Source organism: Electrona antarctica (genome assembly GCF_951216825.1).
Source record: "Electrona antarctica genome assembly, chromosome: 5".
NCBI lineage: Eukaryota > Metazoa > Chordata > Actinopteri > Myctophiformes > Myctophidae > Electrona > Electrona antarctica.
Genome location: NC_136810.1, coordinates 23765684 through 23792886, shown reverse-complemented (window position 1 = coordinate 23792886; position 27203 = coordinate 23765684). Strand labels below are relative to the sequence as shown.

Below are 27203 nucleotides of genomic sequence, written 5' to 3'. Positions count from 1 at the left end.
ATTACCTACCCTTCTTGACAAATGAACAGTGTAACTGCTCTGGCATAATATATCGTTGCAGTCAGGTGGAAACCTCATGTTTAAAACTGTTACTTTTCAAATAGCAAGAACAGCAGATCTACAAGCTCAAAACACAGGACATCGTGGCACGTTTTAGATCTGCTATTTTTGCTACTTCAGTGTTGTACAGGAACATGTATTGGTCTTAAAAAAGTATCTGTGTAGCCAAGCACATCAGTTTAATAACATGATGTAATCAAATGATTGTGCAGTAAGCATCGTTGTCTTTATTTAGCCGCAGTTGGTCCATGCAGAGGAAAAAACAATATTACAAGACTGCTGCAACTCAGAGAGGGGAGACAAGTATGCGGAGACAGCAAAGAAAATAAATAACTTTTAGTTAAATACAAACTAGTTGGAAGGTGGAATGGAGGCAGATGCATGTTGAGGAATGTCCGCTTTTGGGTTCCCTTGCCCCTCTGGTTCCCTGCGTCAGCGCAGAAAAAACTAAATTAGTCAAATAGTAGAATACTGTATGTAGTCTTTGATTTTAACCTGCTTGGATAATCATTTGAATCAGGTCTCTTAACCACATTAACCCGAAAAAAATAATCTATATATACTATTCATATAATATATTGTATTTTTATATACATTTCTTTATTTTCCCCCACATTTTCAAGAGATATATTAATTAATTTAGAGGCAACTCAGTCTCTACCTGCGTGACTCCCTGAGAAAGGCCGGAGGGTCACAGCCCATGAAGGCCCCGTTGTCAAAGCTGTACTGCAGCAGAGCTCTGAAGCACGGATCCTGAAGGAAAACCAAAGTCAAAATGAAAATCAATTAAAAAGAATAACATGATGTACTAGTTGCATTAGGGCGTCAGCCTAGTGTTCTGAGGTTGTGTTTAGGCATAGTTTCTGTGAGGTTAAGGTTATGGTTAGCCAGAGCCATCTAATAGAACAGTTACGATATAAATAGAGGGGGCAGAAACAGAGCGCTCGAGCGCTGTTCATGCAGCCTGAACTGAGACAAGCTGGAGTTGGAAATGGATTGTTTTCAACGAGGGCGGCGCAAATAAGAGCAATTTTAAGCATGTGTGCAACATGACAACTGTTTTAAAGTATTGTACAGTAACAACTAAAGTCTCTTTAATGTTTATGTTGTAGTACTACTACAACACAATCTAAAATAAAGGGATTTAAGATCATTAAAGCTGGGCTGTTGCCTGAGTCCAATGCATTTCTGCCTACTTCCGGTCCAGGACATGTCCCAGTTGGTTGTCCCCATGCTCAATAGAAGTCTATGTAGGAGAGCAGCCATTGGACTGGCTCCATGAAGTGAACGCAGTTTGCGTAACTGTCTATATCTAAGGCTCTGGGGTTAGCCAACTGGACGACACACCAAAGAAAGAGCGAGTTCCGTGGTCACTTACCCTAATGAGAATATGGGGGTTTCCAACAATGATGAGCAGGGCTTTGGGTCGGGTGATGGCCACGTTGAAGCGCTTGGGGTTGGCTAGAAAGCCAAGGGCATTCTGTATGTCATTAGCAGGTAACGACTCGTTTGAACGCACCTGTGTGTTGATGGGACAACAAGGAAAATGTCTCAGTACTGTAATGTACAGCCCCTAGGAGTACATGCAATGACAATTATCACCTTATCATAGATAAGTGTAAATTAACAGCTTTTGTGGCCAAGACATCCCCATCCCCACATGTCTTTATAAGTTTTAACAGTCTTGTCAAAACTTGACTATTGTAACTCCCTCCTCACTGGCCTACCGGCATGTGCACTTAAGCCTCTCCAACTGATCCAAAATGCCGCAGCTCGCTTGGTCTTCAACCAGCCAAAATTCTCACATGTCTCCCCCCTGCTCCGCTCCCTGCACTGGCTCCCGGTCGCTGCCCGCACAGAATACAAAACTGCTGGCATTTAAAGCAACCAAAGGTATGGCTCCCCCATATCTTGCAAGCATGATTGAACCCTACAAACCCTCCCGAGCACTCAGATCAGCCAACGCAGGGAAGCTGGAAGTACCCTCACTAAAAACGCCGGGACAACGCTCCACACGTCCCAAACTCTTCTCCCTTCTGGCCCCAAAACTGTGGAACGCACTTCCCGTTGCAATCAGAACTGCAGCATCACTCCCGATCTTCCGCCGTAGTTTGAAAACTCACCTTTTCAGACTCCACCATGGCCCATAGCACTTACCCTACCCCCTTAGACAGCACTTTTTTAGACTTAGATAGCATTTGAAACAGACTTATAGCATGTCATGTAGACAGCACAATAACAGTACAGCATAGTATAATATATATGTATAGCTTATATGTATAGTGTCATTATATATAGATATGTTCTAGTTACGTTCTTAGCTTACGCATGTTTCTTGATAAATGCTGTTTATATATGTGATGTTTTCCCATGCTTTTTGTTCTTGCTTAATGTAAGTCGCTCTGGATTAAGAGCGTCTGCTAAATGCCTAAATTGTAAATTGTAATTACACCCGTAGAAGGCCCATGACATGTGGAGACATCTTTAGGTCTTTTTTTAATGGTATAAAACTGGATCCCTAAAATCTATTTTTTGACAGGGCCGTTGCTAGTCAATGCCTTGTGCAGCGCTCTCGTACATGTTTTGCGCAGCATGCGCGCAGCCGTTCACTTCCTTGTTTACGGCCCGACAAAACTGTCCATTTGCTCTAAATCTACGTCGCTCTCCATGGTTTCGATCAGAACGGCAATGTTGTCCTCATTTCTGACTTAATCAAGTATCTTGTTTGGAATATTAACGCAATTGTGAACAATAGCCAAGTAAGATAAGATACATATCCATTGGCCAATCAAATGGTTCACTGCAGCTCAACAGTCAGTGTGAGGGCTGGTCAGGAGATGTCTATGAACTCTGCGTTTAAAGGCTTGAAGGCCATTGTCTGTGATGGAGTCCACTACATGCTCTGGTAGGGTGTTCCACACCTGGACAGCAGTGTGGAGAAAAGTTCTGTCCATTGTGCGTGTTTTGGAGCCTGGGGGGGTCGAGAGCATGTTCTGGTGTGGCTGTGCATATCCTGGAGGTCCCTAGGGCAGTGGGGGTGTGCATTTTGTATAGGACTGAGGTAGCACGAGGTAGTAATGGAAAATTATACCTCCCGGTTTTGGGGGGAAATGGAAGGCAGGGCTTTTCAGGGTAAAATCAGCTTTATCTGCTGGGCACTCTAGCGCCTTTATTCTGAAAGATTCCTGGGCAAAAAAAAAGTGTTAAAACCGCACTTGATCATCCTACAGCGTCACAAAAGCATTTAAAGTAATAGATTGAGGTGTTTTGAGCTTGTAGATCTCCTACTTTTGAATTTGAAACCTGAAAAGTAACAGTTTTGGACATATGCGGTTTTCCACCCGACAGTAAAAGCGTACTGTCGAACAAGGTTAATCCAATGGTTATGCAACCTTTTTGATATGAAAGGTTCTCTTCAGTAGGTGCATGTATCCCCCATGATGTACAATACATTACTGTGGCAGGGCTCAGATTGCATTCATGATCAAATCCACAAGGTGGAGCCAGAGACAACATGTCAGAATCCAATGGTATCACATTTATTCAAGTATCTGTACTTTACTCGAGTACTCTATATATTTTGTTACTTATGACTTTCACTCCACTACATTTCAAGACACATTCTATAGTTTTAACCATAACAGCCAAAGCTTTGAATAGGCCAACGCACAAAAAATATAGCGTCACAATCATTTTAACCACTTTATCAATTTATACTGTGGCTGTGTCTGCTATTTTGAACACATTTAAAAATCTAGCATTTTAATCTAGTAAGTATTTTAATTTATTTTGTAAGTTTAACACAAATCTTCTCTTCTGGAGGTCCCTGCAAAATATTTTCAATTTGGAGGTCCTTGACATGAAACCAATGACTTACAGTGCTCAGGATGATGACCAGGTACTCCTGTCCCTGGAACTCCTCCACAGAGCCCACTTTGATGTCTGACAAGCCCACCTTGCTCAGCAGCAGACGGATCTTCTCAGACTGAGAAGAGAGAGAAAAACTCATTGAGGATAGAAGATGCATGCATGTGTAATAAGACTGCACATTTATTGACGGAATGTACATATCGTCACTGTCAGGCTAGCCTCGGAAACTGCAGGCGTTTAGTTTTCAAAGGAGAAAAAAAAAAAGCCTGGGTGAGCGAAGCGGCATAGGAGGGAAGAGGCATAGGAGTTGGAGTGAACCAGCCTTGTATTTCACTACCAATAAGAGTGCAGAGGATCGTCGCTCCAAATTTGGTGACTTCAGTGTTCTCCACTGCGTTCTACTGGGGAGGAGGGGAGCGGGAGGAAGTCGCTTTTCCAGCGCTAGTTTGTTCCGCCAAAAGCATAGGGATCTTGCAGGCTACTGTCAGGCTAGTCTCGCATGGCCTGTTGACTCCCACAATGTTCTGGAGCACGGAAGCTCTGATCATAAAGTAAAGCGATAAAGTGGATGTGAAAACCACTGAAGCATAATATAGCTTGCTGCTTAACAGAAATGGAAATTAATTAAAAAATAAAATCTAAAGATATTTTAAAATTATATTTTCATGAACGGAAATGCCAGCTTCCTCTCGGATTTTGGGAGGTGTAGTTCCAGACTTGTCTGGCTACGCAAGACTACTGTCGAGCAGAAATCTCTTACCTCCATATTTAAGCTGTTTGTGTTAAATAACCACATAAAGTGGGACCTGGCTGCCATGACTACAAACAAATCGGTCCACAAAAAATGTATACAAAATGTATTCAATTAATACAAAACAGTTCATAACGCTTTTCTGTTTTGACATACATATGTATTTTACAGTGGAATTATTATTAATATTGCAGTGTTTCTTGTTTGATACCTGAACCAAATGATCAATAACGAGACCCAGTTAGAGTCTGCTCTGATATAGAACTGTAACTGTTTAACAGGATATAATAGAATTGCACCCCTGGCCTATTTATTTAAAGGCTATACAATTATTTGTTTTCCCCCCTCTCACCTTGGGAAGTAGGCTAAATGAATAAAACAATCCAGTTTAATGTAACTCTGCTATTTGATTTGATTGTGTTGTGTTATGTTTTTATAAGCAACAGAATAATAAACATTTTCAGAGCAGAAACTTAGCCTACAATACATTTGAAATGGGTGTTGCGGGGTTAAAGGACGCTGGCCCCAAAAAGTTTTAGAACCAGTACAAACTAAAAGGTTTGTCGAATCACAACGGCGTGTTTAAAGGTGTAGTGAAATGAAAAATACGTTTTTCACACGTTTAGACCATATGCGTGGTCATCATATGGGCATACCTAACAATGGATGCCAAAAAAAAAGGTAAAATTCTCATTTGTGTTTTTATATCAAAAGTCCATACAAATAAAAATGTAATTACTTCCTTAAAATGAAAACGTGCTGCATGATGACGTGTAGAGATACACATCGATAAAAGCCGATAAAAAAGAAGCTCACCCATTTGATTCCCATAGCTGCACGTCCTCAAATCACAGCTGCTACTGATTACAGAAATCCTCAGTTTTTAATCCAATTCAAGATGACATCCGGACAGTGTATTACTCGTTTTCAACTTAATCATCACACTACAATATGTATATAGGTTGTGTACAGGTTAGAAAAAAAATCCCCTGGCTTTTCTGCTGTCTCTGTCACTTTGTAAACAAATCACTCTGCATACACGTAGACCTAGGTCCCATAGCCTGGATGGATGTGACACTCTGATTGGTTCAGAAACTCAAACTGCTGTCTGAGGCTGAAACTTCAAAATAAAATGCCCAAAAAAGCCATTTCACTACAACTTTAAGAAAACACACCCTTTCCTTTTTACCCTCTACATTAAATCTCTTCACCGAAAATAGACTATCTCCAACAAGCTCAATACAACTATCACATCGCAAGCCTGTAAATCGGCTATTCTCTGTGAATGTTTTCTGTCCCCCACCCACCCGAAAGCATTATCCATTTCACATAACGTCGCCGTCAGGCAGAAAACTGTGACATTTCAGAAAATGGGGCAAAAGAAATAACCGCCATTCCAGTGGATCCAATTAAGTTATTTAGTCATAAGCTCTTGTTAATACTATTCATAGTAAATACACACTTAACCACTTCAAACTCACACACAAACTCTAAATAACTGTGAAAATAGCCGATCTGCGTCTTGAGCTTGCATTATGGGGATCTTTGCAGAGTTGTTTTTGGCAGCAAATTCAGTTTTAGTCAGTCTCTTCAATAGTTTATTTAATTTTAGTCACATTTTAAGAATTAAAAGAATTAAGATTTTAGTCGACTAAATCTACAGGTGATTTAGTCTACTAAAATGTATTTTGGTGGACATTGATGCCGTCGTAATGGCCGTTTTTAAACTTGCTGAAAATAGCCGATCAACGCTCACAACGCGCTGCGACGCGTTGTGAGCTTGTAGATCTGCTATTTTCAGCATGCAACCAAATGTAAAATCAAATGACTTATACTGGATCTCTTGTCCACTAGTCCCTTCCTAACATTTTAGTCTAGTTTTTATTTGTTGACGAAATTGTCAATACATTTAGTCATCGTAGCTTACCGGTAGTTGAAATCAAAACGTTTGGAGAACCACTGTGCTACACAAAATGGGACAGAGCCTTTGTATAATATTGGTTAAGACCTGTGAAGCAAAAGAGGCTCAATTTGAAAAGCTGTGGTTGTTGTACTTGTTTCCTGTAGGGGGCGATGACGCCTATGTCAGCGGCGTCCACAGGGTTGTACAGCTTCTTGGCCAGCTGGCAGCAGTAGCGCATGACCTGGACAGCCTCCGCTGGGTTGTACCAGGATGGGTTGTAACCCTCCCTCATCTCTGTGCCCTGTGGTGGAGGTACAACACGGATTAAAGCAGTGGTTCTCAACCGTTGGTTGTTCAGTTTGACCCACCAGTTTTGGAGATGTGGTTTATAGAGTAATGTCTTGCAGAAAACAGTGATTTGAGAAAACAGGCTTGAAAGGTTCACTTCTGTGGTCTCTAACATTACACCTAGCTACATTTATTTCATATTTACAAGTCAATTTCAGCCCTGACACTTATTTCAGACATGCTCTAGTATGTGAAGAGTCTGCCTGTGCTATTAACTATAAAAAAAAGGTTTTCTCCTCTGGTGAAAATCTGGATTTTGCGTGTTGGCAGGCTCTCATTCAAATCTGGTCACATATTTGAACTGGTGGACACAATCACATTTGAACTGGGGGACACCCCAAAATAAACATATTTGAACTGGGGGTGATCTATTAGGTCAATGGTAAAAATAGCAGCACTTTATAGTGACTAAAACATTTATAGTCCAGGTTCAAATCCGGGCTAGAAGAGGAAACCTACAGAGTGCAGCTTTGTTTTATGTATTTCTTATCCTTTTAAATAACAGTGTTGGCAGTAAATGAAAAAGTTTGAACAGTGTTCCTTCCGAGGCATCCTGTCCTCACCCTGAGCCCATGGAAGAGCAGTGGGAAGCCCCAGCGAGGCAGGCTCTTCCACTGAAGCAGAGAGTCCACCGTGGCCCTGTTAGCCTTCATACACAGCTCCCCGTGGTAGAACAGCTTGGATGGGAGACGCAGCAAGGCCTCATGGGAACGGTAGTTGTCAATCAGTTTGGTCACCTGGTGGCAAATGCATTTCATAAGATAAAAGGTGTGTGTGTTAGTGTTGGATTTGGCAGCAATATTATATTTTTGAATAGTTTATTTAGTTTAAGTCACATTTTAGTCACCTGGAATGTTTTAGTGTTAGTCTAGTTTTAGTCGACTAAATGTATTTCGGCGGGCCTTGATGCCGTCGTAATGGCTGATTTTACGCTTGCTGAAATAGCCGATCTACAAGCTCACTACGTGTAGCAGCGTGACACGTTGTGAGCTTGTAGATCAGCTATTTTCAGCATGCAACCAAGTGTAAAATGACTTGTCTTGTCCACTATTCCCATCCTAGCATTTTAGTCTAAATATATTGACAATTTCGTCAACAAATATAAACTAGTCTTAGTTTTAGTCATCAGAGCTTAGTTTTCATTTATTTTGTCAGTGGAAAAAGGTAGTCGACGAAAAAAGAATTGTCATAGTTTTAGTCGACGAAATCAACACTGGTGTGTGTGTGTGTGTGCGTGTGCATTATGCTGACCAGTTTAGGGTTGTATCCCCAGCTCTCTCTGCTGTACAGTGGATTGGTCATCAGCCTCTCCAGCAGAGACACTCCCAGGCCAAAGGCCAGAGCCTGCTTGGACTTCACCAAGGGCCCCAGCTGACGGGGGTCTCCGGCCAGGACTATCTGCAAACAATCCATTATAAATTAAATGTAACTAAAAAAAGTGCCCTTCTGGGCACAGGTCTCCACCAGGAGGATAGGAGTGTGTGTGTGTGATGCTTGGCCTGTTGTAGCGCCACCATGAGGCTGATTTGAAAACTGTCAAGTGGCATTTCTTCCAAAGCCTAGTGGGAATATGCATGCACAGTTTCACCACAATCGGACGCTGCGTTGAGTAGTTGTGGCGATTTGTACAAAACGGGTGCAAAGCGGGCTACTCCTGAAAAGTTTAGAAGCCAATCATGGCCAATGAGGGTGGATTATGAGAAATGAAACAAACCAGTCTTGATCACATGACTATGGAGAGCATGTGTACCGATTTGCGTGAAATTAGGATAAAATCTGAAGGAGTAATATTAGAAAATGTGTTTTACATATGTCGGCCTCCTGGTGGCGCTATAAAGAGCAGATGAGAAGAATTCCAGGCAAAGGTTTTTCCTTGGCCTCTAGGGAGTTGGCATACAAAGTTATCCACAGATCCGTGCAGTTAGAGGTAAAAACACTTTTCGGCCAGTTATAGCGCCACCATGAGGCCGAGTTGAAAATGTTCACGTGGCATTTCTTCCTCGGCCTAGTGGGAATGTGCGTGCACAATTTTACGGAAATCACACGATGTGTTCATGATTTGCAGCATTTTGTTTGAAACTGAGCACTCCTGCGAACTTTGGAAGCCAATCTTAGCCAATCAGGATGGAGTCTGAGAAATCTGAAAGACGCGTTTCGTTGAATGGCTCTAGAGAGACTGTGTACCAATTTGCGTGATGTTTGGACAAAATCTGTAGGTGTACTGTCCAAAAACTTGTTTTGCACAAAGCGGCCTCCTGGTGGCGCTATAACAGGCCGTTCTGGAAATTTTGGGGCAGAGGTTCATCGTTGGCATCCAGGGAGTGTGTGTGCAAAATTTGGCATCGACCGGGTTAACGGTGCCGGAGATTAGCTGTTCACAGACGGACGGACGGACGGACGGACACACGGACGGACGGAGTGCAAAACATACTCTCTCCCCATGCCTTCAGCCTGGTGGAGACAACAATAATCTATCAAACATGGGGAAACAAGAAGTGCTATAAGGAGTGAGGAGCGCTAGGGGGTGGAAGGAGAGTCTGAAGAGGTCTGAAAAATGGTGGAGTGAGTCATGTTTGATAGATTATTGTTGTCTCCACCAGGCTGAAGGCATGGGGAGAGAGTATGTTTTGCACTCCGTCAGTGTGTGTGAGTCTGTGTGAGTCCGTCCGTTAACCCGGTCGTTGACACACACACACACACACACACACACACACACACACTCCCTGGATGCCAACGATGAACCTCTGCCCCAATTTTTCCAGAACGGCCTGTTATAGCACCGCAGGAGGCCGTCAAAAAAACATATTTCTTTATATTACTCTTTATATTACCAGATTCTGTCCAAAAATCCTGCAAATCGTTACCCACTATCTCTATAGTCATGTGTTCAAGACTGATCTGTCCGATACGTCATATTCCATCCTAATTGGCTAACATTGGCTATCAAAGTTTGTAGGATTGACCCGTTTTGAACAAAAAACCTCAAACGGTGAACGCAGCGTGCAATTTACGCGAAATCTTTCAGACTTTCCTACTAGGCTGAGGAATATATTCCACCCTTTTCACATTAGCCTGTTATAGCGCCACCAACAGGTTGATTTTATCTAGTTATATCTGCTTTTGATAGATGACAGTTACTATACAGATGTATGTTGGTCACTTGTTCTCGTCGTTATTTAGTCCAAAAATGCGAAGAATGTTATTTAGATATAGCATGCTGTTGCAATTGCAATTAACTATGCAAACAGCAGTGCAAAGTAGGCCTTTATGCAAACAAAGTAAATTAAATAGCACCAAAATAAATAAAGTAAAATAAAATAAGTAAATGAAATACTTTGTGGCATACTCAGTGAGCTAAATAAAGTGTATGGTGCATTTATGCACAGCTCAATTGAAGTCTCTCATTTCCTCCTTTGTCATGTCCAATGACGGATTTTAGCCAAAATATGCAGGTCTAGGCCTGGGCCGTGGCTCAGCGGTCCAGGCACCTTGGCCGGTAGCCTACCAGTTCGACTACCGATCCCAACGGCCTTTACTGCATGTCACTCCCCCATCTCTCTCCCCCATTTCCTGTCAGCCTACTGTCTGTCCCTTTATAAAAAATATAAAATAAAGGCGAAAGCCGCGAAAAAAAAGAAAATGTGCAGGTCTACAAGCTCGGAAAAACACATTACCATTCAATCAGGTCTGCTCATGTCACGGCAGAGTTCCTCTGTCAAAGAAGTAAATAATCTTTGGTTTGAGACCGTCTGAGGCAGCGCCGTTTAGGTGAGAGTTGCGACAACTCCGTTCACTGTTCATTCATGGGTCACTGACCGAGCTGTTGTCTGGACTCTCTCTCTCTAAATAGCTCTGGTCTGAGGTGGCGTTCAGCGCTGCCTGTCTCGCTGAGCAAGATGGCGGCGCCCTGGTGTTATGATTATCAAACTACTATCGTGTTTCTACAACGCCGCTTCCTACGTGGATTGTATTGTTTATAACATAGGATGAGGTCGGATGCGGGTCATGTCTGTCGTTTATCGTTTTACCACATATGTTTGCGAAATTTGGTTTTTTAACGTGGATTATTATTACTGTACAGTAGTGAGTCCCGTGGATGCAGTGGCCGTTGGTTTAATGGGTTCATTACCTATATACTGTGTTTTGGGACGCAAAACGCAACAAATTAGGATCTCAAGACAGATGGAAGGTTTGATGTTTACCTGGCATCGTGCTCAATTGTTTTCTTTGCTATGTCAGGGGTTCAACGCTTTTGGCTGGGGACCCCCGGAAAATCGTTGGCCATGACTTTTGTTTTTATTTTTTAATAAATCTGGGGAACCCCCAAAATAATTTGGCGACAGATCCCTTGGACATTGAAGGTTGAAAAGAAAAAGATGAACAGAGAGAGAGAGAGAGATGCAGCAGACAAAAGCAGCTCCAACCTGTCCATTTCTCTCCGACACAAGGCTTATGGGGATGAGTGCCTCGGGCTCCGTTGCCTGGCCGGCTTCATCCACAAACACATGAGTGAAATGGCCCAAACTGTAGGAAGGAAGACAGGGTTTAGAATTAATGTTGCTCTTACATCTACACCTGGTCCCTGGCTGGCACCAAATAATGTTTAGATGGGGGTGTGTGGCCAAATACATATTAAAATGTGGGGGTCCTTGACACGCCCCCGTGTCTTACTGGAGTCCTATATGATGCAGCATGCCGGCACTGGAACAGGTGCTGACCACAATCCTGTGGAAAGCAGCATGGCGGATGTCGTCCCCTGCCCTGGAGTACTGTTTCAGAACCTCTGGGATCGACTGAGGAGAACAATTGACTGAGCAACTTTGATTTCATTCACAAGTATTTTATTTTTTTGTGGACTGGACAAAATTAATCTCCAACCTAGATCATTGGTTCTTTATTCTGGTCCTGGAGACCAAAGAACAGCTGTGTTTTTTTTTGCCAGATTTATTTCTGGCTGTGTTTAGCCACTGCCAAGTTTGTTTTGGTTGTCATTGAACTACTCCTTTAAAAACATTCTTACAGTTATTACAAATATCTGAACTGAACTGAACTGAACAGGGCACAATGAGATGGACTGAACTACCTCTTCATGCCTAGAGAAGGCGTTGATGCGAGCCAGGCTGGCGGCATGCAGGAAGCCACTGTCATGCAGACGAATGCAGACGAGGTCGGCAGCGCTGTTGGAGGGGGTGCACACCAGCAGACGGCTGCTGGGCACAAAGTGGTACACCTGGAAGGTTGGGAAAACAACAACTCAGAGGGGCGATTGAACAAATACCAACTATATGGGCATCTCAAGGGCAAAACAAATAATCAAAACAGTGTGCAACTTCTTAGCGATTCTTCGATTGATTATTTTTTACGGTTAATTGGATAATCAAAATATGTATAAGCAAGAATCGATTGACCACTTAATGGATCCCCTTTAGATACACATGAATGAGCCTCCAGTCTTCCTGGCATTCTGAACAAATCAACATACTTTTTTATTATACCTTGTCGCACAACTTTGTCATGCAAAAATAGCAGATCTAAAAGTTAAGTTGAGGGTGGGGGGGTAATTTCCTGTGATTAGCTTAGATTTCTTACAGGAGCCAGTTACAATTAGCAGCCATCTGCAGCAGTTTTGGCAGAGGTAACACATTTATGACCGTTGGTAGGAAATACCACATTTTTGCAGCATAGCAGTAGAACGAATTTAACCCCATCTGTGTGTCTTAACTGGGTTCAGTGAGATCAGTGGGGCTAATGTTGCAAACTGCTGGACCGGATTCTGGATCAGATCAAATCTCCCTTTCAAATCAAATATAATTTTATGAAATTATCCATTATGTTTAAATATTCGATTACACTTAATACTAATAGGAGTGGAGATCTGATTGGTTTGTGCTGTAGTGTGCACACATGTGAGAAGGTTGGTGGTGAAATGTGCCTTGTGGTTGACACGTCAAACAACAGCACCCTCTAGTGCCTGGTTGTTGAGCTATGTAATACCTGCAGTATAGTCTCTATAAGGGTGACAGTCTTGCCAGTTCCAGGTGGTCCAAAAAGCACATATGGAGTAGGCCGACATTCCCCTGTCAGGATCCTCTTCACTGCCTCCCTCTGAGAGGGGTTGAGGCTGGGGTTGAAGAGGTGCCCTTCCCTGGGTGTGGCAGGGGGCAGACCACCGCCTGGAAGACGACCAACACACGATACGTTTCACCCATCATTTTGTTATCGGATTCAGCATTGGCCATGTACACCAGGGGTTCTCAACATTGTGCCCTGTACACCAGGGGTTCTCAACCCCTCAGGGGGTCGCCAAATTATTTTGGGGGGGTCCCCACATTATTTTCCTTTTCTGCTTCCGCGAGACATGGCCAAAGCATTTCCGGGGGTCCCCAGCCAAAAACGTTGAGAACCCCTGATGTACACCACTGGTTAACGTTTTAATTTCACAGACCCCCATAACTGAGAGTGCACAAATGTACCATTTGTACGTTCTCAAGAGTTAAAGACCCATGATGCACTGGTTCTCAAAGTGGGGTCCGTGAAGGCGTTCCAGGAGGTCCCCAGCAAAATGTGTTAATACACATCACAATCATATTAACCCCTGCATCCATATTTTATATGTTGACTATTCAAAAATAGCAGCTGTACATCACATCACGGCATGCATTTATGAAAAATCTTTAAAGTGTTTGAAATAATTTCAACAATTTTGCATTTCTTAACACAAATCTTGATCTTCTCTTCCGGGTGTCCCTGGCACAAAAAAAATTCAGATGGGGGCCCATTTTCAGATGGGGGAACTACTGCCAAAAGGGGCCTCCCTAAGTACACCTGGGGGTCCCCAGACCCCACTTCAAGGACCACAGGAAACGTGTGTGTGTGTGTGTGTGTGTGTGTGTGTGTGTGTGTCGATTCAGTCACCTTTAGTCTGCGTTGTCTTTGACTTCATGTCGACTGAGATGCTTGACACCTTCTCCCCATTTTCCATGGTTGTCACCTGCAGATTTGGATAAAAAAAAAGAAAAATGAGTAGAGGTCCTTCTGTGAGATTTGATCCGATCGGTCCAGCAGGTTGCAAGATTAGACACATCCAGACCCTCTTGTAGACTGCTTACAGAGTAAAAAGAAAATGAAGAAAACCTTTTCATACTGAAAAACAATTTAAACTGTAGTAATGTCTTTTTTCCTAGTACATGAACCCTAGCATCCCTATACTGTGCATGTCAAAATAAGGACAAGTTACAACAAAGTTAGAACATTGAGATAAGAGGTTTCTGCCAGACAGTGACGAAATAAGGTTGGAGTGGAGCTTTTCACCTGATCGTCCTCTGTGGTCTTCTCTTCTCCGTCTGCCTCCATCCATGATCCTGTCCACTGGGGTTTCTGAATAACGATCTTGCTGGGAAACAGAACTGGACAACAGGGTGGTGGAGAGAATTATCTTGGGGTGCTAAAGAAAAATGCTGAGTCAGTCGATGGTTTTAAGAGAATGTTAGTTAACTGCCACCGGGTGGCGACTGGCGATAGAGGGTAATTAGCTGTGTCAGCCACAATAGGGCAGATTACCATGTTTTCACATCCGGGTTACAGAGCTCCATTGTAAGAAACTTTAATATGCCGGGAGCAATCACAAATCAGATCCGAACATCGGATGGATGATCATCACCACGGACAGCGCTCGTAGTTTCAGACAGGGGTTAAAGCAAAAAGACGGAAATGTATTTTCATTTTGAGCAGCTGATCGATGTACGTAAATATTATTTGAGAGGGAATGGATGCTTGGTAGTTTGGACTTTGGAGAGATCTCTTGACTAGTAGCAACTTAGCAAGTCTATGTTGCGTTTATGTCATTCACACCGTGGCCATGGCTACATACACGCCCCACCCCCCCTTATTTAATTATTTTTGCAGATCCGCACTGATCTCATAAATGGCCCATATGAAGTCCCCAGGACGGAGAACTTTAAGCCCTGGTTTCAGAGATAACAGCCAAAGAAGATCCTACTTTTAATGGGACCCTATGGAATGCGCGCGCACGTCTCCTGGTGCTGACGAAGGTGTTGCCTAGCAAACGGGTCAGTGTTAAGTTAATTTTCATATTGATAAAGTACATTAATTGACGAAGAATTCCATCAAAAGCAACCAAATTGTTAACCATTTTATTTGCTAAACATTTTCCCCATGTAGTTTATACCCGACTCACTTGTACATGCATGTTTTGGTTTTGTTTAATCTTTGTTGTACTGTATTACTATACTATTGTAATATTTTTCAGTTTTTAACTTGTTTGAACTTGACTGTTTATATTTATATTATGTACTTTACTTACTTACACTAATTCAGTTAATTAGATTGGGGCCAGGCGCCGGCCGATGGAGAGCATTATAGGTGATTAACACAATTTAAAAAAAACAATTCTACAGTCAATTGGTAGCCACTAGCCAGTGTAATGCAGCACAGGTGTGAAATGTGACCTTCAATATAGGTGCAGACCTCTCCTGAGGTGACACGCTGCCATCTCCAAAGAAGCAAGCCAATGAGAATGATGCATTTAATTCCACTGTGTGTATATATACACACACACACACACACACACACACACACACATGTAGAAAATTAGCAATGCAAATAAAACACATACTTACTCTGCCGAAATTGCGTGGCTTGCTCCATTGCCTGGTGACATCGTCTCATAGTCAATCTAGGCATATAATTTGGGGGGAGAAAATGTAATAAATCATGGGTAATGTGTATGGACCAAGGGTCACACCATGTGACCCTTTGTCAGCTTGCCTTGTAGATCAGCAATGTTTTACTAAGTATAATGACATGCCCAAAATAGAGACACCAGGTTGAAGGTGGAAAGTGCAATGGAACCTGCTTGTCCCTTTGGCACATTTTAGTATACTCATTTGTCAGTATAATTGATCTGTGCATTACTGCACTGGGGCTGCCACGATTACTTGTCACAAATAATTGCAATTGACGATTTAATTGCGTTTTTGGCATTGAACAAATTAATAAAAAAATATGTTGTGTTTTGTTGTGGCTTTCCTGCTGTTTTTCATGATTCTGAATCCATTCCAAGCATTAGTTTTACACGAAAAACACTCCTTGGCCTAAATTCGGCCATAGCCAGTTGCTCAAATGTGCCCAAATGTGCTGACCTCATCACATTTGTGATGAATGCTAAGGCCGTTTTAGCCCAAGGAGTGTTTTTCTTGCAAAACTAATGCTTGGAATCAATTCAGAATCATGAAAAACCCCTAGTTTTAAAGCATGATGAAAATTGGAAAATAGGTTGTCTATGGTGTGGTATACAAAAATGGTCATGATGTTTCCGGCAGAGCAGGCCTCTTATTTTGTGGACCCCAATGACCAAATTAATAGAAAAAACACAAATAAAAAGTATGGCATGACATCACAGGTCCTCTAAAATGTTGGGCCTGTGGCTCCCCGGCTATCTGTCTGACCTGTTGTAGGTGAATTCTACATCCAGAGGTTCTCCCAGATAGTCCCTCTGAAAGTCGGGGTTGACTCTCAGACTCACAGTCTCGTCGCGAATCTGTCGCACAAAAACAAAAGCACTGGTCATCTATCAAACTGAGTTTATTAACCACTTTAAAAAGCCAAAAATAGTTAATTTACAAGCTGTAAACTTGATCTACTAGATCAGCTGTTTTCAGTAAAGAGATGATCACACTTAAGGATTATACTAATCATGATTAATCACTTAACCCATTCAGGCCTGACGTCGAAATTTAAAAAAAAAAAGGTTTTCTAAATCATGACAATTTTCGGAAAGATTTGAGGCACATTTTAAAGATTTTTCAAAAATAGCAGACCTACAAGTTCATAGCGCGCCACTCGGTGGCGCGCTATGAGCTTGTAGATCTGCTATTTTTCAATAGCTAAATTATAACAATGTTTAAAACACCAAAACGGGTTCCCGCCCCAAAATGGGTTAATGGTTAATGTGGTTAAACGCTAACGTGACATGGATGCGTTCCAGGTCTCAATGGATTAAGCCCTATATAGGTCATCGCACTAAGAATAAAACAAGCTTTTACAGTTGGTTGATCCATTTCTAAATGGTGCCTAAATAAAGTGACTAAAGGGGTGCCCATTTGCACATAAACCGACTTGCGATTCACATAAACCGACTTACAGCCTTGATGTGTGTGTATTGCTGGTGTTCCTTGTTTTTGTCTGAAAGTCAGAGTTCACGTGGAAATGGTGTAATGGACTCATCTAGATATCATCCACTGAATCCTCATCAGATGATAAGATTGCGTTCATGGGATGTATCATGGATGTATGATACTTTATTATTGCATCATAGTTATAATATTGCATACAAGCAATAGATCGTTTGACATTTTGTCTTTTTTCTATTTTATGTGTTGACAAATGTTGGGCACATACACATTTTATTTTAGGCACCATTATCAGTCTAATGACAACAAGCAGATGCCAGTCCAAATTCAGGGACGAAATTAAAAAGATAAAATGTTGGCGTAACAGCTTGGCATAACAGCTTAGTGAATCAGGCCCATGTGCGTTTAAAACCATTTTCATGTTTTGACAGTGCTGAGCTTACCTCTGTTACATAGGCAAAGTATTCCAGCACCATTCCACCACTCTGTGGTTTCTTCAGTGTAAGGCGATCACCTGTTAAGTAGACCCAGCATGTATCATATTTGCAACATGCATGAAGTTACCAACATAAGACAGGCTTTGGGGGACTGGGCTGTGCCTCAGGCACCTTGGCCTCCATAACATTTTTTTAAATAAAGCGAAAGCCACAAAAAAAAAAACACATACAAAAAAAAGACTGGCTTTGGGACACAACTACACATTCTGTCTTAAGGCTGAGCGATACGACTTCAAAATCAATATCATGTTTATTTCAAAGTTTTGCCTCGATTACAATTAATGAATGATTATAAAACTGGAAACAAATTGAGAAAATAGAAGATCTACAAGCAGCTTGTAGATGGACTATTTTCACAATTTGTGTACGCCAACATTATGAAAGATCTATTCAATTTTTTTTGTGTAGATTCATTGATCATGTATAAGAAATAAAAAAATATCCACAAATGTCTTTCTATTAACCTTCAGTACATAAGCAAGATATCGGTTTTCATATATTTCCGGTTAATTGCCCGGCCCCATTCAGCCTCATCATCCTCACCTACGGAGAGGTTGGGTCGTCCCTCGGCCAATCCCAGCACTTCGAGGTGCAGGTAAACGGCTCCCTTCCGGAGGAGGGCTCCAGTGATGGTGAGAGACTTCATCTCTGCCACTGCGTTCAGCTCCTCCATCCACAGCAGGGCAGAGAAACGTGAGCACATGTTGGATGCAGACAGGACCTGAGCAGGAGGAATCAGCCATGGAAGAGTGTCAGTGTTGATTCCATTGACTATGACAAAAAATGTTCATCGACTACCTTTTTTCACTGATGAATACTAATAGAAATGAAATAAGAGCTAAGCTATGATGACTAAAACTAAGACAAATGCCTGCCAAAATAAACTTTTGGCTACAAAATCAACTGTAGATTTAGTCGACTAAAATTTGACTGAGATTTAGTCAACTAAAACTAGACTAAAACATTTCGGATGATTAAAATAGTATAAACCAGGCTTCATAACTCCCTGCAGGTCGTTACAGAACTCACCTCTCCTAGGCAGGGCTGGACTACCAGCACGTCCCCCTCGCCGTCCACGCACTCTCTCAAAGCATGGGGGATAGAGTAGTTGCCCAGAAACTGAGGCAGCCTCCGGCTAATGAGCCTGGGCGGGGGAGATCAAAACATTCCGTTAATCCAAGGAAAGGTTAGGCACACCTAGTTCATCAAAGCATGGAAGACATAAACGCAGCCATGTTATCTGCGGGTCAGGTACAGAACATTTCCATGAAGCACTGTTCACCGATATTACAAAATGTGACGGTGGGTATTACAAGCAAGAAATTGCTCACCAATCGTTTCTGTGCACAAGCATTTCGATATCATTCTCTTCCCGTTAGTGATCATACAAGGAATCCTGTTTACTGAAACTAGGAAAACGACCAGGTTGGTGGTCATTAGTGTTGATTTCGTCCACTAAAACTAAGACTAAATAGAAACTATAAGCTATGATGACTAAAACTAAGACTAAATATACTGACAATTTCATCAACAAAAAAAAACTAGACTAAAATGTTAGGAAGGGACTAATGGACAAGAGATCCAGTATAAGTCATTTTACAATTAGTTGCATGCTGAAAATAGCTGATCGGCTATTTAGCCGATTTATTTAGCCGATCTGTATTTTGTCGAACTTCACTCAATTAACATTAACATTACATGACTCCTGTTACACTCTCCCCTATTGAATAGCCGATTGGCTATTTTCAGAAAGTGAAATTACAACGGCATCAAGGTCCGCCAAAATACATTTTGTTTGACTAAATCAACTGTAGATTTAGTCGACTAAAATCTTATGACATTTAGTCGACTAAAACTAGACTAACACTAAAACATTCCAGGTGACTAAATGAAAACTATTCAAGAGACTAAAATTTGCTGCCAAAAAACAACACTGGTGGTTATTATTAGTGGAACCTTTGAGGAGGCGGAGCTGTAACAGTGATGACGTGGGTGGGTTCCTGAGGGATAGGGAAGGAGGGCCGCTGGGGATTGTAGGGCATACTGGGCTGCAGCAGGGTCTCCTCTTGGCTGGCCACCATGACCTCCAGGCGCCTCCCGATGGTGAAGGAGGAGAAGTGCAGCAACAACAGCTCAGCACAACTCCCTGGGTTTCTGAAGCACAGAAGTCCCCAAACACAAGTCACACACATTATTTACTGTCCACACAGCATGCCAAAACAACCTTCAGACATCTCATGACTCTGCCACCACTGCTTGTGATTAGAGCCCGACAACATAATCAAGCCATTATTTGACTTTTTTTGGACGATGTCCTGTTTTACATATTAATTTATTTTCTGAAATAGCCAATCTACAAGTTCAAAAGAATAGGGCTTAATTGGTAGAATAAAATAAAGTTCAATTTGTGTGTGTATTTTATATTTCCTCGTTTGCTTGTTGTGTACTTCGGAATCGGTCAGGCGCTCTACTTGTGATACAGCCACTACTGATGCAATCATGCAATCACTACTACAACAATTACTACATCTGCTTTTAACACAGTGTCTACTATGGCAGAATACTTTTTAATGATAAAAACGGGATCGCTGTAATCCATTTTTTGACAGCTCCCATTGCTGGCGGTGGCTCAGGGGTAGAGTTTCCGGATGGAAACCGCAAGGTCGCCAGTTCGAACCCGGGCTCCCCCAGAGTTAGTGTCGAAGTGTCCTTGAGCAAGACACTGAACCCCTAATTGCTCCTGATGTGCTGGTTGGTACCTTGCATGGTTTCCGACCGCCATCAGTGTATGAATGTGTGTGTGAATGGGTGAATGTAATGCACAATCTATGTAAAGCGCCTTGGATAAAGGTGCTATATAAATGCACCATTTACCATTTTGTCATGTTTTGCGCATGCGCACTGACGTTTACTCCCTTATTTACGGCCTCTTTACTCTAAATCTACGGTGCTCTGCATGGTTTTGATGTGCAATGTTCTAATGTTATAATTTCTGACATAATCAAGCATCTCGTTTTGGAATATTAACGCTTCTCCTCCTCCTCCTTCTCAGACGAGGTAGCGCAACGTAGTAATGGAAGATTTCACCTCCCGGTTTTGAGGGGAAATGGAAGGCAGGGCTTTTCAGAGTAAAATCTGCGCATCTGCTTGGCAGTCTAGCGCCTTTATTCTGATGAATTCCCCGGCAGACATTTAAGTTAAGAGTTAATTCGTTAAGAGTTAACTTACTTGGCAGTGCAATTCACTTCAATTGCCAGCCTCTTCCCTGGTTTCAGTTCCGCCTCCATCTCCTGTGTCCTTTCAGCAGGCTTAGGAGTGACCACGACCTCCTCCGGCTCAATGTCATTCCTGACCGACTTTACTGGACCGTTGACATTGTCAACAACAGCGGACCCATTTTTGGAACCGAGGGTAGTTAAGGCTGCGTTTTTGGGGTCCTGAACCTCACTGCCGAGAGACTGCAACACTACCTTGTCCCGCTTTGCTGAGGAAAGGTCTTTGAACTTACAGAAGGTGAACTGTTCTTGCGAGTCCCAGCCGGACAACTCGCAGTGTGTCAGAGTTTGGGTCTCTGTACCGTTGTTCCTTTTTTGGTGCAAAGAAGGGAATTTAATGAGAACACATTATGAGATATACATGTCGACTCTTATTATGCCATTTATTTAGATCATTTATATTTGAAGGATTTGGCTGAAAATTGACTACAGCACCTGTGATTATAAGGAGTCTAATAGTAGAATAAAGTTACATTCACTAAAATTACAAGCAAGCAAAGTGTTAAGTGGAAGGTGTCAATGCAGCTAGAAAGTGTCACTACAGGAGACATAGGCTAAAAACAATATACATGTTCTAGAATAAGAAAGGTATTTTCATAACACATTCAATAGTTACACTCACTGAATCCAGAATACCAGCCTTCCGCTTCCCCCAAGTAACAGAGTCCCAAAGTTACCATACATTGTGACCTCCAGTCCCTTTTTATTCTTTAGGAGATTCTGGATGTCAGCCTCAGGAGTAGGCTTAGCAAAACCATTCACACTGTTGCGAGGAAAAGCACACACAAAGCATGTTGTTTAGTGAGTTAGCATCATAAGATCTCATCCTGAATGGGAAATTAAGATCAGTGCAACCAGGGACTGTACATCTATTAGCAAAGTTGTATTAAGCAGCAGGCGAGTCTTGTGATTTAAGAGTCAATAGAAAGTTGGTAAACTCTTGTCTCGATACAACTTATTAATTTAGTCTTTTAAATAGCTGATCTACACGCTCATAGTTGTGAGCTTGTAGATGTGCCATTTTAGATATTTGCACGCCACCATTGAACAATACAAACATAACAAACATAACCAACATAACAAGTGGTTAGACTAATCAATTTAGTCGATTATAAAGAACACTATTAGAATTGAATCTGTGTCTCGATTCATTGATAAAGAAAAGAAAACCCTGCTTCTGAATCATTTGATTAACCTACATGAGCAAGATTAAAAGTCAGTTATTGGTTCAAAATGTGGGTTAATTGTCCAGCCCTAGTTGAAAGGCTTCTCTTGCTACCGTTGTTCGGTCGGGGCCATGCATAAGGCCCTCCAGCTCCACAAGGACTGACTGCTCTCCATGACCACCAGGTTCACCAGGTCCCCTGGCGTGGGCCGGTAGTCAGCAGGCAGCAGCAGAGAGTCCAGGCTGAAGAACACGTTGTCTTCTACCGTCCCATTATTACCATACATACTGGTAATGTGAACCTAGAGACGGAATTGAGCAGAGGACATGATCCCCCCATCTTGAAAATGTTTTGTCTCATGGACCAGAGAAGAGTTGTGTAACTTGTGTTAAAACAAATCAAATAGAACTAAATTATTAAACATTTTAAAATGGAACAGATGCTTTCCTGTTTTTAATGGGTTAAATGTAGGCCATGTGTGAGTGTCACGTCAACATGGTGCTTCAGGGCCTAAACACTAAGTACCTTAGTATCTGGCCTAACTATTCAAATATGGACATTACCTGATCTAAACGGCAGTAGCGTAAGGGAGCCACTGATTGAGCCTGGCTGGTCCACTGGGTTGGATTGACGAAATACTGTGCTTGGACCCAGTCTCCCTTCATTGGCTCATACCCTTGCAAATAGGGGAGGAAACATAAGACAATGTGTCCATATAGATCGGCTAGTTGTACTATTCGAAAATGTTTAGGGATAAGAGGTTTAGCATGGACGAAAATAGAGCCCAAGATGCGTATATCAAAAAATAAATAATGCAAGCTGAAAGTTATAAAACATAATTCAAAGCAGCATCAAATATGGTAAACACAGCAGGCAAAACGCCTTGCACTCCTTGTAAACAGTCTGCAAATGCTTGCGCCAAAGCTTAAAAAAATTATATATATTATTTTGTTACACCATTGGACATGATGTTTCGAACCTACTGGCTCTTCAGACTGAAATAAGCAATGTCTGATGAAAAACCGACTCGAAACATGACATCCAATGGTGTAAAACGGAACCAAAATAATTTTTTAAGCTTTGGAGCATGACACACACTGAATTCAGAAACCAGCACTTTTTCTGAATTCAGATCTTTACCATCCTGCAGGGCACTGCTTGGAAAGAACGTAGTCTGGTTGATATAGCCTCCATCTTGGTCATATTGTGTCACAGTGCCGATGAGAGGGCGCAGTTTCAGCCCGTCTGCCTCTACGGCATGTCCACCCCATTCCTCGGCAGACTTTTCCACCTAAAAAGAGAATGCAACAGAATGAAATCATCTTATCAACTAAATAAATATTAAACGTAGGATGGAATTTGCATTTCTAATTAAGGATGCAGAACAACTAATGCAGTTGATGTTAGATGATGTTCCAACTTGGACAACAAAAATTCACAAAACACAATGGTTTTTTCTCAGTTAGCAAGTTATTTAAATTACAGCTTATCAAGGTAGTAGATCACATGACAGTTGCTTTTAAACACTAAAGCATATTTACCGGGTGCGTGGTCGGGTAAGTAACTTTACATGAACATCTCTAAAGGAGAAAACCAGAACTCACAGAACTCTCCTTCCTCTTTAAGGAGGACTCAATCAGATGTGCCTTGGTGTATGTGTTTCAATAGGTTTGCCTAACTTCTGGGACTGTTAAAGGACTCTGATATTCGCACGCGCACACGCACACAAGGGGAGGGATTCACATAGGCGTGTGTCCGTGTCGCATGGACAAATACTACAGTTTAGTTTATAATAAAATATATCTGCATGAGGATTTAAGGATATTATGCTTATATTATTACAAGAAGGGTTCCTATCTACAGTCATGGAGTATTTCGTTGGGACTTTTCTGACGGAAATGTATTTTAATAAGCTCCTGCTAAGAGTGGAGAGAGAGAGCACAGCGTTAGGTAGGCTGATCAATATGCGAAACGGGACATGTTTCAATTAGCAAGCTTGCATCAGAGTATCATTTCTCGGCCTGACCTCAACATTTTAAAAATATTCTTCTAAATCCTCCAGTTTTCTAAAAATATTTTCACGATTTTTCAAAAATAGCAGACCTACAAGCTCATAGTGCGCCACTCGGTGGCGCGCTATGAGCTTGTAGATCTGCTATTTTTCAATAGCTAAAGCATAACATAATGCTAACACCAAAAGGGGTTCCCGCCCAAAATGGGTTGTGTTTGTTCTCCCTCAACGGTGTCTGTTGCACTCAAGTCAACAGCGAGTGCAGAAGCAGATCTGAACAAACTTACAAAGACGGTGCTTAGAAGCCTGGTGACGTGAGGTTACTCGCGTCACCAGTGTATAACGATCTGTGTATACACTGTATAGCTGGTGGATGGAAATTAAGCTCCTGCCGCGTCGGCCAGATTCCCGGAAGCGCTTGCCCCCGTGTGTGGGTGGAGCTTCATTTCCATCCACCAGCGGTCTAAAAACCCGGAAGAGACGCCTTTTGGCATCTTGGCGACGCTAAAGTGTTTTTTTTTTTTTTTTTTAAACAAAATTAAGAATCGTGGGAAAACAAGGCTTTTGTAGAATTAGCCTCAGGTCTTAATGGGATTTCTCACCCGAAGAGCTTTCCAGCCGCCCTCGACACCGCTCCTAACGGCGATGCCGTTGACTGTATCCCCTACTTTCAATGGCGTCCCTCCCAGCACCTCTCCACTGGTGAAGTAGATCTCCTCGTCTATCATGCCGTAGTCCTGACAAAGCTGGGTGACCACACTGCCTCGCAGGTGGCGGATCTCCTCCGTGGCTGGCACACAAAGGCACAAAGTATGCTACGATTCAGGCATGAAGGTAGCTGTAGCCCTAAAATGGACATAGAACGCTGCAATGCAATCTTTTTTGGGGGATTTTCTATGCCTTTAATGAATAGTATACAGTGGATATAGACAGGAAACTGGGAGATAGACAGGGAAAACATGCAGCAAGGGTAGTCAGGATCGGGATTTGTTCAACACGCTGTCAGGCTGCATAGAGCCTACATGTATGCGCCTGGTCCGCTAGGCCAGCAGGCAGTGCAATGCATTTTCAAGGAGGGATTCATCTCAGTGGCATTCTAATTTGTAGTGCTCTGGGTGTCCCCACCCAATAATTAATTGCTGTGACTTGGGGTCATCTCTTGTCATCTAGTATCATATTATTAATTTAAAAATGGAAACATGCATTTAGTAAAATGTCTTAATTGTCCACGATATTCACACAGAACACGTTCTCTTTGCGCAGTGACAGTAAAACTTCTTCAATGAGCAGCTACCGGTATGTATGGGGCACACAAATTGACAGGTGTGATCAAGTGACTCACAGCAACAAACCTGTCAATTTGTGCGTCCCATAAATATTTGCAGGCTCTTCGAAAGAAGTTCACATGTCGTACATAGAATGTGGTCTGTGTGAATATTGTTGAAACGTTGATTTTTTTTTACTAAAATACCTGTAAATGTTTTCTGCCAGAACTGACAAATGGATAGACAAGTGCTGACATCAAGTCACAGCATTTAATTTATGAGGCAAATACACAGGGAATGCAAAACCCCCAAAAGGAGATCCCAAAAATAAAAAGTGGCCCGCAGCCATTGGATCACATCTGCATTTAATTTATCAACATTACGGTTACACAGGACCTTCCTGTGACTTAAGTGCTGATCCTTTTAATAAGTTATCTTAAAAACAAGGTAACAACCAAACCAGGTAGACTAGCTTTAGCGGAGTTATCTTTATATAAGCAATATGAGTTGTTGATACCTTACCTGCACCAAACACATAAGCATCTTTCTCTTCTTCTATCACCACTGTCCTCCACAATGGAGCCAGGAGCTTGGACAGCACAGATCTCACTGCAGAGGCCATCAACATGTCTGCAAACTGTCAAGGAACTAAACTGGTGGAAGGAACAATACAAGGAAGGAAGGGTCAACTTCAAGCTTGATTTATACCTTGTAGGCCTAGTATGTAAAAGAGAACCTGTCTGCAGTTTTCAACTATGTTGTTTTTGTAAACACACTTTCACTGCTATTGTATTTCTTGAATACACAGGACCAAGCCCTCGGGGCTTTGCGTTATGATTTTCGCATCGATTATTGGGTCGCACGGCTCGCACCCATTGTTTTACAAACGGTAATATGCTGCAATCAGTCAATCAATACAAACGTCACTCCCTGTCCCTGAAAATAGCTAAGCTCACGTAAACTAACATGGTCTGACTACAACTGCACACAACTCATGTATTATTGTAAAAACAAATATATAGGCCTATATATATACTGAAAGGAAAGACATGATGTATGACTAACCACACCACAACCAGGCTAGCTAGCTAACGTTCGCTCGTCAACAAAGCAGCCAGTCGGGAAAATTACCATTAATAAGCAAAAGGCTGCATGGGGTGCAAAACATTATCTGAAGAAGATGTCTGTCTCCAAATATTACTTCACCAGTTAGGCCTGCTGATACATCGCTGCATGTTTCCATGCAATGAAGTTTCTAAACTCCCCCCAAAAAGTGTCAACTTGCCCTGCAATTCGGAAGTATAGCCTAGGCCTGTAAATAACAACACAATAGCTCTGGCAAAAACACGTGCTCTAATTAGTTGAAGGCGTCGTCGTTGCTCGTGCCTGTGTGTGCGCAGTCCCACCACCATGCGCGACACACAGTCACACGCACGCACACACAACACACGTGACACGCAGTGTACTAGTGCTGGAAGTGCACACACACACACACACACACAAACAGCTCACCATCCCGACGAGGAAATATAGCATATAGTGCATGCAAGTATATGCACTGTTGCACACACGCTCTTTATTTTTGTCTCCACCAGGCCGAAGGCATGGGGAGAGAGTATGTTTTGCACTCCGTCCGTGTGTGTGTGTGTCCGTCCGTGTGTCCGTCCGTGTGTGTGTCCTTCCGTCCGTCCGTTACCAGCTAATCTCTGGCACCGTTAACCCGGTCGATGCCAAACTTTGCACACACACTCCCTGGATGCCAACGATGAACCTCTGCCCCACATTTTCCAGAACGGCCTGTTATAGCGCCACCATGAGGCAGCTTTTCACATGTTTTACCTAAAACTGCACCGATCTGCGTGAAACGTTGCATGCACACTCCCTAGAGGCCAAGGACAAACCTTTG

General features: G+C 42.3%; 1 protein-coding gene across 2 annotated transcripts; it reads right to left on the bottom strand.

The window, feature by feature from the left end:
- Positions 1–261: 261 nt before the first annotated feature.
- Positions 262–26742, bottom strand: mov10l1 (Mov10 like RNA helicase 1). 2 transcript variants are annotated; one of them, XM_079501420.1, is made up of 27 exons: positions 26429–26742; positions 25820–25950; positions 24635–24822; positions 23162–23312; positions 22585–22697; positions 22135–22322; positions 21478–21618; positions 20809–21165; positions 19537–19734; positions 18610–18724; positions 18124–18301; positions 17527–17597; positions 16400–16491; positions 15572–15627; positions 14244–14338; positions 13848–13923; positions 12927–13105; positions 12016–12162; positions 11604–11725; positions 11357–11456; positions 8184–8330; positions 7496–7669; positions 6736–6885; positions 3938–4045; positions 1439–1579; positions 722–813; positions 262–487 (listed from the first exon to the last, which is right to left on the bottom strand). In XM_079501420.1, the coding sequence occupies exons 2-27, from the start codon at positions 25923–25925 to the stop codon at positions 412–414; spliced, it is 3561 nt and encodes a 1186-aa protein (XP_079357546.1). In that variant the 5' UTR covers positions 25926–25950; positions 26429–26742; the 3' UTR covers positions 262–411. The 2 variants fall into 2 exon arrangements, with proteins under 2 accessions (XP_079357546.1, XP_079357547.1); XM_079501421.1 differs by lacking the exon at positions 26429–26742 and adding an exon at positions 26363–26416.
- Between the last annotated feature and the right edge of the window lie 461 nt (positions 26743–27203).